This window comes from Kogia breviceps, chromosome 11 (assembly GCF_026419965.1).
Source record: "Kogia breviceps isolate mKogBre1 chromosome 11, mKogBre1 haplotype 1, whole genome shotgun sequence".
NCBI lineage: Eukaryota > Metazoa > Chordata > Mammalia > Artiodactyla > Physeteridae > Kogia > Kogia breviceps.
Genome location: NC_081320.1, coordinates 101,262,639 through 101,276,272, shown reverse-complemented (window position 1 = coordinate 101,276,272; position 13,634 = coordinate 101,262,639). Strand labels below are relative to the sequence as shown.

Below are 13,634 nucleotides of genomic sequence, written 5' to 3'. Positions count from 1 at the left end.
GACATGGACGGTAGCTGTAAGCCGAGGGGGTGATCTGGAGATTTGCAGCCTCTTTGGTTCACATAGTTTTCGAAGGTTTGAATTGGCTGCCACATTTTATAATGGGGGTGTTCATGTAAGATGAAATTTTGGTTTCCATTAAAAAAAAAAATAGAGGATTTTTGGGACTTCCCTGGTTGCACAGTGGTTAAGAATCCGCCTGCCAGTGCAGGGGACACAGGTTCGATCCCTGGTCCGGGAAGATCCCACGTGCTGCAGAGCAACTAAGCCCGTGCGCCACAACTTCTGAAGCCCGTGCGCCTAGAGCCCGTGCTCTGCAACAAGAGAAGCCACCGCAATGAGAAGCCTGCGCACCGCTACGAGGAGTAGCCCCCACTCGCAGCAACTAAAGAAAGCCCGTACGCAGCAACAAAGACCCAGCGTAGCCAAAAAAAAAAAAAAAAAACTAGTGTAGTTTAAAAAAACAAAATAATAAAAAATAGAGGATTTTTATTGTTTAAAGGGACTTCGTTTTATTTATTTATTATGCTTATTTTTTGGCTGTGTCGGGTCTTAGTTGCGACATGCAGGATCTTCCGTTGTGGTGCGCGAGCCCAGTAGCTGTGGTGCGAGGGCTCAGTTGTCCCGCAGCATGTGGGATCTTAGTTCCCCGAGCAGGGATCGAACTTGCGTGCCCTGCATTGGAAGGCAGATTCTTTACCACTGGATCACCAGGGACGTCCCAAGGACTTACTTTTTTTTTTTTTTTTTTTTTTTTGTGGTACGCGGGCCTCTCACTGTCGTGGCCTCTCCCGTTGCGGAGCACAGGCTCCGGACGCGCAGCCTCAGCGGCCATGGCTCACGGGCCCAGCCGCTCCGCGGCACGTGGGATCTTCCCGGACCGGGGCACGAACCCGTGACCCCTGCATCAGCAGGCGGATTCTCAACCACTGCGCCACCAGGGAAGCCCAAGGACTTACTTTTTAGTTGCCTGCATTTCCACAGGAAAACAGTGCCCTGCAATTATGAGCACTCCCACTAGCCGCAGTCCCGATTCCCTAATACCACCCTTTGCAAGCATCATCATTTACTTGCCCAGCCTCTGTAGGCATCCGAGCTTGTGATCTTTGACTGTATATTAAGTACTTAAAAATGTCTTTTTTCCTTTCGTCTACCGACTCTTAGTCAATCCTTCTCTGTTGCTAAGACCATTGTCAAGAACAATCTCAAATACATTAAAAAATTGTTTTAAATCAGGAAGAAACCCTAACACATATAAATCGTAACGTATTATTTATTATCATTAAAAATACCTGTTCTGTTTGTGAGGCACATGGAAGGCTCTCCAGAGGTCCCCAAGGGTCACAAAGTCTATTGGCGGGGCTCATACACATTTTATTCCAGTGGCTCCTTTCCAGCATTCAGTGTTGTCAGCATGGGGACAGTGATGGCATTCTGTGAGACAGGAGGGGACAGCGCAGGTGAGAGGGAGCTGGGCGAGGTGCCTGGGACTCTGCCTTTGGCCAGGGGTGGGCCCTGGAGCCGTTAGTGATCCGGTAAAGTTCTCTTTGATTGGTCTCCAAGGTTCCTCTTTGATTAATAGTGTTGTATGAGGAAAAGCAACGCCACTGAAGGACAGTCGTCCTGGGTGATGCCCACGGTAGCCAGTGTGAACGTTTTCCTGCAATGACATTGCTCTTGTGTATTGATGTGAACATTTATGGCGCTCTAGAGTTTAGTTTTAAGTTGCTGTGGAGTGGCATATACTGTAGTGCCAAAAGGAGGCATCTCTAAAGAGGCTCAAATTTTCTGTCTAAATACTTACCTTCTAATTAGTTATTTTTTTTTCTTTTGCAGTTATTTTAAGATAGTTCCCAGCAAACCTGCAAAGATGAGAAAGTTGAAGGAAGTAAGTGTTCACTACTAACTACTAAAGATGGGATAAATTGGATGATTTGGTAAAAATTAAAATGTCAATATTGAATAATTGAAGTTTGATAAAAACAGCATTTTGTAGGGAATGCCTGTAAAGGCATATGCTGCTCTTGAAGCCAGAAGTTGCTGTGCGAGCTTGTTCTGTCTGTCAGAGCACTTAGGTCACTAAGGTGATGGAAGTGGGTAAGAACGTTTGAAGACCACGGTTAGATCGATTCATCTTTGAGATGCAGAGTGCTAGCATTTATTAAGACATTTTACTCGTCTTTTGTTTTGGGGATTTGGAAAGACAGGTGACAGGAAAAGTTATTTTAAGTTACACGACGTTGAAGCTAATTATAATGTTAAATTTAAAGATTTGCTCTGTGTTCTCAACATTTTTGTACTTGATAGGCATTTGAAAGACTACAGGATGGAACCTTCCATCACTCTGTTCACGTCACTTGAGTCTTAGCAAAACAACAACAACAAAACAACCCAAATTTCATATGTAAGTTAAAAGAGGTCCACCTTTAAAATATGCAACAAAAATCAGGTTTGAGCGAGACAGCCTGATGATGATATTTAGAATGCAAGGTGATTTCTACTTTATAATTTTGTAAATGGACTTTTTGTGGAGTGCTTTGAAGGTGAGCTGTTTTTAGAGTATCTACTTCTCTAAGTGGTAGTTTTGCTATTAAGTTCTCTCCTCTATGGAAAGGAGATGAGACTGTGTCTTAGAGGGTTGCTGTGAGGATTACATGATAAACTATACATAACGTTACCAGCACTAGGTAAGTGTCGGTTCTCGTCCCCCATGTCTTAAGGAAGCAGAGCCTCTCTGTGTCCTTGAACTCCACCCGGTGCTCCAGTAAAGGGCAGTCTGGCAGCTCCTGCATCGCCCACAGGCACCAGCCTGCAGAAGCATTTAGCTGCTTCCTTTGCCTCTGCACTTTAAGGCTGTGCGATGGATCTAATCAAATTTATTACCTACCCACCTTAGACTGTGACTTGCCAGGGGCAGGAGGGCGAGTTTCCAACGAGAAAGCAATTCTGGCAGTCGTTGAATTTCAGGGCTACTACCTTAATAAATAGAGAGGAAATGGTATATGATTATCCTTAACACCTAAGCCCCTGCATCCCCCTCTCCTGGTGGGGCGGGAGTGGACTGAACTACAATCCTGCAGAGTACCCCTCGAGAGACTCTGTTCAAGTTTGAGTCTGTGTTTACCCTTTGTACATGTCAATGATTTAAAAACGTTAGACATGATTATACGGTAACATTTAGCATTTTAGGACAGGAAGGGAACTTCTAGATTATCTTACCCAAACTCCCTGTTTCCTAGTTGATGATGTGGTGGTGGGAGAGGTTACGAGGGTACCAGCATCGAAATGCCCACGGGAGCCTCATCCTCCCAGGGTCGGTACGAGATTGCCGTGCACTCATACTAATGAGACTACAGTTGCCCAAAGAGTTTTGTAATTGTTCTTCTGAAATTTGCACTCTTTTCATTAAAAAAATCTGATTTTACAGTCGTTTTGCTGAGAAAAATGTCAAAAATGCTGTGCAGAAAAGCTCAGTGAGGAAAGTGAAGATCGTTCACAATCCTACCTCCCAAAGGTCAGCGCTCTCTGCATTTTGTCATGTCCATTTCCAGTTGTTTTTCTCTGCACAAGTCGCAAATATCTGTCTATCTATCTATCTTCACAGATACACACGTATGTACGATACATGCACTGATATGTATATGTTTACGGAAATGGAATCCATCAGTACGTACTGTTTTCTTTTTCTTTTTTGTAGAACTTTTTATTTTATATTGGAGTGCAGTTGCTTAACAATGTTGTGATAGTTTCAGGTGTACAGCAAAGTGATTTACACACTATTTTCTTTTCTGCTTTTTATTAACTATGTATCATGACAGTTTAACATAGTAAAGGATCTTCTGCCACATGATTTTTAGTGGCTGCAAAATATTCCATCACTTGACTCTATCACAAGTATTTGACCCATTCCCTGTCAACAGACCTTACATCCTTCCTCTTTTTCACTATTGTAACTAGGCATTGGGATGGACCCTGATAGAGCCGTCATGATTGTTTGTAAAGAAGAGGAGTTGGGCTTCCCTGGTGGCGCAGTGGTTGAGAGTCCGCCTGCCGATGCAGGGGACGCGGGTTCGTGCCCCGGTCCGGGAAGATCCCACATGCCGTGGAGCGGCTGGGCCCGTGAGCCGTGGCCGCTGAGCCTGTGTGTCCCGAGCCTGCGCTCCGCAACGGGAGAGGCCGCAACAGTGAAAGGCCCGTGTACCACCAAAAAAAACCAAAAAAAAAACCGAAAAAAAAACAAAAAAAAAACAAAAAAAAAAAAGAAGAGGAGTTACACGCACAATTTTTACCTCTTTAGTATTTACTTCCAGAAAGTTTCTAAGCACATGTATTGCTTGCAGTGGTGCCTGGGAATGCCGTCACCGCCCTCGGGTGCTGTGGGGTACGGCACAGCGTGGAGGCCTGCGAGGTGCTTGATGGTCCTACCCCGGCCCCCTCTCCTTTGCTGGCAGAAGTGACTCCCTAAAAGTGGCTTGTGATTATTGCTGCTTGCTATGTAGTATCTTCGTGGACATTCATCTGTGATGTAGCCAACATTGAACGAAGTGGGGCCACCACCAGGAGCTTTGACCAAGACACAAGATGTGGTCCAAGAAATCTGCTGGTCCCGAGAGGAGCCCATAAGAGCAGCCTGCAGTTTAGATCTGTGTCCTGCTGTCCCATATGAGGATGTAGAACTGCTAGTCACGGGGCTGAAGTTCGTCAGTCACTTTAGTGGGTACCTCTCTTTGGTCCTCCATACTGCTCACGTAACTACTAACTTAAACTCTCTCTGTCGCCTCTCACTACTCACTACCACTTACTAAACCACATTTTAGCTGCTTTGTGGTTTGTGGGGACGTACCCATGATTCGGGAGATAATACTTAATGAGCTAAAAGACTTGTCTTTTTAAAAATAAATTTATTTATTTTTGGCTGCAGTGGGTCTTCGTTGCTGCGCGCGGGCTTTTCTCTAGTTGTGGCGAGCGGGGGCTACTCTTCATTGCGGTGCGCGGGCTTCTCACTGCGGTGGCTTCTCTTGTTGTGGAGCACGGGCTCTAGGTGCGCAGGCTTCAGTAGTTGTGGTTCACGGGCTCGGTAGTTGTGGCTCGCAGGCTCTAGAGCGCAGGCTCAGTAGTTGTGGCTCACGGGCTTAGCTGCTCCGCGGCATGTGGGATCTTCCCGGACCGGGGCACAAACCCGTGTCCCTTGCATTGGCAGGTGGACTCTTAACCACTGCGCCACCAGGGAAGTCCAGGGAAGCAGGTCTTAATATCTGCCGCTTAAAAGATGAATCAAGAGTTCAAGACAGGTTAAGTGATGTGTACGGAGTCAGGCAGCTAGTTAGTAACAGAACTTGGTGTAAAACTAGAGATGAATCCGGGGTCCCCCCACCCCCTTCCTTGGGGAAAGCCTCATTACTGCACTGTACAACCTGTGCATCTTAAATGGGTTTCTTCTGTTTAGTTCACAGAATTAAATTCCGTGAATTACTTCTGGTGGATCCTTGAGCGCTCACCTTACAGAAGGAGCCGCACTTTGTGCACTGGGGTGGGACAGGCCGGATGGAGCCACGCCGCGTCGGCACGGCGCCGGCTCTGCTGGGGGACCGGAGGCAGGGGGTCAGCGCCACGGGGCACTGGTTCTCCAGGATGTGTGCAGAGGGCTGTGGGGACCGATGCCGCGTAGGGTGTGCTGCAGGAGGGGGACGTGGCCACCTCATCCTAGGACAGTGGAGAACAGCTTTGCGAGGACTGCGGTCCCCCCAGGCCTTGTGGGGTGTCGAGGCCACGGGCAGCCCCTGCTGCACCCGCTCCAGCCGGCTCGTTCAGTTCACACACTGGGCCTTAAGGATGTTAACAGCAGCATGTTCTTTTTTTTTTAGTAATTACAAAAAGCTGGGAACTACGCGAATGTCCGTCAGTAGAGGGATGGTTGAATGATTCATGACTTGTCATGCTGTGATTAGATCTACAGGTATTGATCTGAAATAATACTTCTCAGAACGTTGCTGGGATTAAATGAGATGGTGCTGGGCATATTGCAAGAGCTCAGTAAGTAGTTGAAATTAATACTCATAATGCCTTTAAGTCTGGGTAGCTCACCCTATCAGAATTTGAGATCCATGAATGCTACCGATTTGAATACCAGTGCAGGCTCTTAGAAACACTAAATATACTATACTGTAAGCTTTGGCCAAGTCCAAATATTCAATGTTTAAGTGTTTTACTAAGTTATTCCGCCTTATTTTGTGATAGTAACACAGAGTAGAAGTACCTAGCTTTTTGTAGAGTATTCTTGCACAGAATTTCCGTTTTGGTCAAAATATATTGAAATATATTGAAGACACTTCTCAAGAGACCTTGATTCAGTAAAGAAATTTACTTAAAATTAATTAGAATACCATAATAATATACTTCCTATAACCATAGAATTGACTTATAAAATGCTTCAATATAATGAATTTGGAATTACGTTTCATTAAACGGAGGGGCAAGGAGAATTAGACTTGAAAACAGTCTCTTGGGATCTTGAGTTTCCATGACCGTGTCACGTTGATGTAATGAGAAAAATGTCCTTGGTCTCAGTTTAATTCAGGTTCTGTTGCTACATCTTAGAGTTTGGGTGTGTAATGTCAAATTGTGTAAATTTAGGCAGAATTTAGAAGACCTCCCCTGTCCTTTTCTTACAGTTCTAAGAACAAAGGAGCCCCAATTCAATATTTTTTTTGCCCATGAGGACTGTTTCCTGATTCTGTCCTTTCAGTGCATTCATCCTGGTAAATAGCACACTAATGGTTAAAACAATTAAACCACTGAGTTAGACCTTATTTATCTCAAGTTGTCATGGAAGAGAAGGAAGTGAGTCCCTGAGGTGAATTTTCTGAATAATGGCAGTTACTGATGATTCTGACAAAAAAGAATTTTAAAATTAACTTTTAATATAAATGTCTATAATGTGTTTTATGTGATTCCCTATCTGATTGAAAAGCAAGGGGAATGAAATTTAACTGTGTTTTGACTCAAGATGTGGCTGAGGTACTTTGCACTGACTGAACCGATACTCAAGTCCATTGTGTTCTCTCAGTGGCCTTGCCATTGGCTCTCCTTTTGAACGGTCCTGAGCACATTTTTGGAAGCTTCTGTTTCTGTTAAAATAATTACTATATAATGCATGCTCGTTGTAGAGAAATGAAAAAATGTATGTAATTTAAAAGGAAACACACACATAATCCTATCAGCCAGAGATTAGCCACCATGTTTTTCTATATGCTTCTAACCTAGGTGGACATATATGCATATATATACAGTTGACCCTTGAACAATGCAGAGGTTAGGAGCACTGACCCCCTGCACAGTTGAAAATCCACGTATAACTTTTCTCTCTTTTAAAACTCAGCTACTAATAGCCTACTGTTGACTGGAAGCCTTACAGATTAACAGAAACAGTTGATAATATACTTTGTGTGTTATTTGTATTACATACCGTATTCTTGCAGTAAAGTAAGATAGAGAAAAGGAAATGCTGGAAAAGGAAAAGAAAATCATAAGGAAGAGAAAATACATTTAGAGTACTGTACTGTGTTTATTGATACTGTATGCTTATGTCACCTGTTTACATGAATCGTCTGTCAGTACAGTCAATATCGTCCTATACGATGCAAAACACTGTAGATGTTATACATGTTACTAACACCAGACATCAAAATGAAAAGATAATATGAAAAGGAAATTCATATTTATTTACATGTGTAACGATTCATGCACTGATGATGAAGAAGCAGCAATATGGGGCTTCCCTGGTGGCGCAGTGGTTGAGAGTCCGCCTGCCGATGCAGGGGACGCGGGTTCGTGCCCCGGTCCGGGAAGATCCCACAATGCCGCGGGGCGGCTGGGCCCGTGAGCCGTGGCCGCTGCGCCTGCGCGTCCGGAGCCTGTGCTCTGCAAAGGGAGAGGCCACAGCGGTGAGAGGCCCACGTACCACCAAAAAAAAAAAAAGCAGCAATATGATTGCTCTATGGTAGCCTGGCTTATACACTAATGAATAAATTGTTATATACGAATTTTATGGCACACATTACAGTCATATTCATAATACCGTATTGGAAATATTGTTGCATTAAAAAAACCCCACTTCTCTGTGATGATAGGCTGATATGCAGTTTCTCCAATTATGAGAGAGAAAGGCCTATGTACGGTAATGTAATTTTTTTTTTTTTTTTTTGCGGTACTCGGGCCTCTCACTGTTGCGGCCTCTCCCGTTGCGGAGCACAGGCTCCGGACAAGCAGGCTCAGCGGCCATGGCTCACGGGCCCAGCCGCTCCGCGGCACGTGGGATCCTGCCAGACCGGGGCTCGAACCCGTGTCTCCTGCATCGGCAGGCGGATTCTCAACCACTGCGCCACCAGGGAGGCCCGGTAATGTAATTTTTTGAAAGCAAAGTTGTATCAATAAAAACAGAAAGAAAGCTAACACATTATTAATTTTATATTAAATATCACACACCTTATGCCTATATAAGGATAGACTAGTATCTACATATATTTTATGCATTCATGACATACCTTTTTATTGTTTTGCTATTTCTAGGCTATGAAGTTTATGAGTTTTTTCAAAGTGTCACAAATGTCCAAAAAATTCTCCAATATATTAAAAAATTCACATATAAATGGACCCATGCAGTTCAAACCTGTGTTGTTCAATGGTCACATGTATATACTCCTTACTTTACAAATATATTAATTTAAGCATAAATGAGAGCGTATTCTATGTATTATTTTTTACAAATCCCCTTTTACTTAACAGTGAATCATGAAATTGTAATATGTCAACAAATATGCTCCTATAATAATTTTTAGTGGATTCAGAGTATTCTATTAAGTGATATCTACCGTATTTTTTAGCTTTATTGAGATGTAATTGACAAAAGTGTAAGATATTTAAGAAAGTGCACAGTGTGATGATTTGATGTATATACATACATCCCTCTCTTTCTCTCTCTTTTATGAGAACACTTAAGTTCTACCCTCTTAGCAAATTTCAATTACGCAATGTGATGTTATCAATTACAGTCACCATGTTAAACATTAGATCCTCAGACCTTATTCATCTTGTAACTAAAAGTTTGTCCCTTTGTACCAGTCTCTTCCTATGTCCCCCGCCCCCAGCCCTGGCAGTCATTTTTCTACTCTCTGTTTCCACTTTCTGCCACCGGCCCCCCAGATTCCACATATGAGTGACACCATGAATTATTTGTCTTTCTTTGGTTTATTTTACTTAGTATCATGTCCTCCAGTTTCACTCCTGTGTTGCAAATGGCAGGTTTTTCTTCTTTTCTATGGCTAATAGTCCACTGTATGGATATAACATATTTTCTTTATCCATCCGTCCACTGGTAGGCACTCAGGTTGTTTCCGTACCTTAACCATTGTGAATAATGCATCAGTGAATACTGACTGGAGTACACATATCTCTTCAAGAAAATGGTTTCATTTCCTTCTGATATATCCACCCTTAAGTGGGATTGCTGGGTCATATGGTAGTTCCAGTTTTAAGTTTTTGAGGAACCGCCATACTGTTCCCCACAGTGGCTGCACCGGTCTACGTTCCCACCAGCATTGCAGGAGGGCTCCCTTTTCTCCACAGCCTCACCAACACTTGTTATTTGTTGTCTTTTTGGCGATGGCCACTCTGATAGGTGTGAGGTGGTATCTCACGGTGGTTTTGATTTGCATTTCCCTGATGACGAGTATTTGTTGTCTTTTTGGTGATGGCCACTCTGATAGGTGTGAGGTGGTATCTCACGGTGTTTTTTTTTTTTTTTTTTTTTTTTTTTTTTTTTTTTTTTGCGGGCCTCTCACTGTCGTGGCCTCTCCCATTGCGGAGCACAGGCTCCGGACGCCCAGGCTCAGCGGCCACGGCTCACGGGCCCAGCCGCTCCGCGGCATGTGGGATCTTCCCGGACCGGGGCACGAACCCGTGTCCCCTGCATCGGCAGGCGGATTCTCAACCACTGCGCCACCAGGGAAGCCCTCACGGTGGTTTTGATTTGCATTTCCCTGGTGACGAGTGACGCTGGGCCCCTTCTCTTGTACTTTTTGGCAGGTTGTAGGTCTTCTTTGGAAAAATGTCTGTTCAGGTCCTTTGCCCATTTATAAACTAGGTTGTTTTTGGTTTTTGCCATTGAGTTGTACGAATTCCTTGTATTTTTCGGATATTAACCCCTTATCAGATACAAGGTTTGCAAATATTTTCTTTCAGTAGGTTGCCTTTTCATTTTGTTGCGGGTTTCCTTGGCTGAGTGGAAGCTTTTCATGTATTAAGTTTGATGTGGTCCCACTTGCTTATTTTTGCTTTTGTTACATCTGCTTTTGGTGTCAAATCCAAAAAATCATTGCCAAGATCAATGTCAAGAAGCTTACTTACTCCCTATATTTTCTAGGAGTTTTATGGTTTCAGGTCTTATGTGCAAGTCTTTAATCCATTTTGAGTTGATTTTTGTGTTTAGTGTAAGACAGGGGTCCAGTTTCATTCTTTTGCATGTGGCTGTCCAGTTTTTCCAGCATCATTTATTGAAGAGACTGTTCTCTCCTCATTGTATATTCTTGGATCCTTTGTGGCATATTAATTGACTGTATACACATGGGTTTATTTCTGGGCTTTCTATTCTGTCCCATTGGTCTATTGGTTTGTTTTTATGCCAACACCATACTATTTTGATTATATAAAAATATATTTACAGATTATATTTATAGATTTATATTTATAGATTATAAATGCCTCCATCTTTGTTCTTCGCTTTAAAGATAGCTTTGGCTATTCAGGATCTTTTGTGGGTAAGCTGATAATGGGGGAGAGAATAGGGAGAATTGCTTAGAACGATCTTAAGTGGATGAGAAAAGATAATAAGAGTAATAATAGCTGCCTCTGGATTTGCCTATTCTGGACATTTCATATAAATAGAATCATACAATATATGGTCATTTGCATGTGACTTCTTAGACTTAGCGCAAGGTTTTTAAGGTTTGTCTACGTTGTAGTGTGTGTTGATTTTTTATTCCTTTCTGTGGCTGAAGAGTATTCCATCGTATGAAGAGACCACATTTTATTTATCCCACATCTGGTGGACATGTGGGCCTTTTTGTTCACAGCTGTGCTGGTGGGTGGGAACCGGTCCTCTTTCTCATTCTTGAGGTGATTTCTTCCCTTGTCATCTGAAACCCTGCTCTCTTCTTACTCCCTCTGGTTGTTTCTCCTAAATTTTTCTTGGGGTATTAGTGTCATTGTCTGTCCTTGGGGTCCCCACTTCCCTCCAGGTGCTACCCTGGTTCCTTCCCTCTTCTCATTCGGGCAGTGTACCTGCCTCATCATCCACCATCCTGTGCCCAAGGCACCCAGGCCTCTCTCTAGCGCAGGATCCACATCTCCATCTACAGGGCACTGGCACTTGGATGTCCCAAGGATACCTCAGATTCAGCATGTCCACGTTGGAACTCACTGGCCTCTTCCCGCAAACCCAGTTGTTACTTTGTGTTCCTTTTTTCAGAGAATGGAGCTGTATACTCAACTCGTAAAACCAGGAACCTAGATAATCGTCTTAGCTTTTACTTCTCCCAGCTGCCCCCCGCCCCCCGCCCTGTCCCTCCTGTCCCTCCTGTCAGGCGCACTCGGTTACTGAGCCCCATTCTTGCCGAGGCGCCCAGAGCTCTTCCTGGGAAGAGTCGTGTGCCTTCCACCTGGTCTTCCTGCATCCAGCCCGTCCCTTTCCAGTTGGGTCTCATCAAGTCCCTGGTTCAGACACTCCAAGGCATGCCTCTTTTCTCCAAGGGGATGGGGTCTACACTGCTAACGGCGGATGGGAAGGCCCTCCTTGATCTGGCCCTGGCTTGCTTCTTCAGCCCCGCCTCTCAGCACTCCTTCCTCTGTGTCCAGTGTCTAGTCTAGACTTTTCCGTTTCCCAAAGACCTTGTATCCATGAGCATGTATCCAAAGTCCTCTAACAGGATTTTGTGTATGCTGTTCCTCCTACCTCGTTTAACATTTCTTCCCATCCTCCACGGACTGACTCCTTCTTATAAATCAGGTCGCAACCCAGAGGCCGCTTCCACCAGGAAGCCTGCTTTGTGTCGCTGTGAGGATGGAGTGCGCCCCACGCTGGCCGCCACAGAGCCCTCATCGCAGAGCTGCGTGTGCTTGTCTGCTTGTTCACGGATCGCTCGTCCAGTGGTCTGTGTCCCCACGCCTCCCAGCCCTCCGAGGCAGGTGTGATGCAGGTCTTGCTCACCTTTGCGTCTCTAACACTTAGCACGGTTCCTCCCATGGAGGGGTGTCCTCCGCAAATAGGGCTTAAACAAGTGAATGGAGCTATGACTGAGTGCCTTCCGCGAGTCTGCAGCCGTGCAGAGTTTGGGCCAGGTGCTCTCCTCTCCTTGGGTTGGTTTTATTTGTGACCCTGCTTCCGAGTAGGGACGTCCTGGGATGGCCAGCAGGCTCCGTAAATCGCGTGGCTGTCTGTTGCTGTGGGACGGTTTCTCTGGGGGGTCAGCAAATCTGGAGTCATTCAGAGCATCAGTTCCAACCTATAAATCCATCGTCAGCGGGGAGCTGACATCCATCCTCCACGGAGCGGGGCACATCTATCAGCTGTGGGCCTTTTTTATTTGCTGTTTTGCGTGGAAAAGGCCGTGAGGATGTTCACGGAGGGCTGTCGGAGCAGGATGACGGGCCAGAAGGGGCAACAACACAAATAACAACCACTGCTGTCAGCTGAGCTCTTAACTCACTGCAGGCACCTCGCTGAGCACCGGAGAGCGAGTTCTCTCACTTTGTGTTACTCGTATCGCGAGCAAACCTATAGCGTAGGCGCTGATTTTTTTTTTTTTAAATCTTTTTCCTTTAGCCAAATTTTATGTTATATTTGTATTTTTTATTGAAGTATAGCTGACTTACAATATTGTGTCAGTTTCAGGTGTACAGAAAAGTGATTCAGTTATACATATTTTCTTCAGATTGTTTTCCATTATAAGTTATTACAAGATATTGAATATTGTTCCCTGTATTATACAGTAAATCCTTGTTGCTTATCTGTTCTACGTATGGTAGTTTGTGTCTGTTAATCCCAAACTCCTAATTTATCCGCCCCCTGCTTTCCCCTTTGGTAACCATAGTTTGTTTTCTATGTCTGTGAGTCTGTTTCTGTTCTGTGTATAGATTCATTTGTATATTTCTTTTTGTAGATTCCACAGATAAGTAACATCATGTAATATTTGTCTTTCTCTGTCTGACTTACTTCATATACACCACTTGGATCTGCATTGCATGCACGGAGAAACAGGTGTAGGGAAGCGAGACAACTTGACCAAGGTCACAGAAAGTGACGGAGCCAGTCCTGGAATCGTGGATGACTCAAAATAGGCTCCTAAATGGCGTACTGGTGTAGGTTCAAATCTCCGTTTTGCTAAAAACTATAATAAAATATTTTTTGATGGCTTATCATGGCCAGGACGCTTGATAGCTGTGTTCTTGGGAAGATTATAGAACGTCTCTGATTCTTTGTTACCTGGATATTTTGCCTGGTGATTTTGAGGATTAGGTATGAATGCATATAAAGGTCTGAGTGCGGTGCCTGACACATAGTAGGCCTTCAGTAAACCATA

General features: G+C 44.3%; 1 protein-coding gene across 1 annotated transcript in view; it reads left to right on the top strand.

The window, feature by feature from the left end:
- Positions 1-13,634, top strand: part of DCDC2C (doublecortin domain containing 2C) — a 33,930-nt gene that overhangs the window by 5,120 nt on the left and 15,176 nt on the right. The window contains 1 exon segment of the mRNA XM_059078683.2: positions 1,837-1,888. Within this exon segment, the coding sequence (XP_058934666.2) occupies positions 1,837-1,888 (52 nt within the window).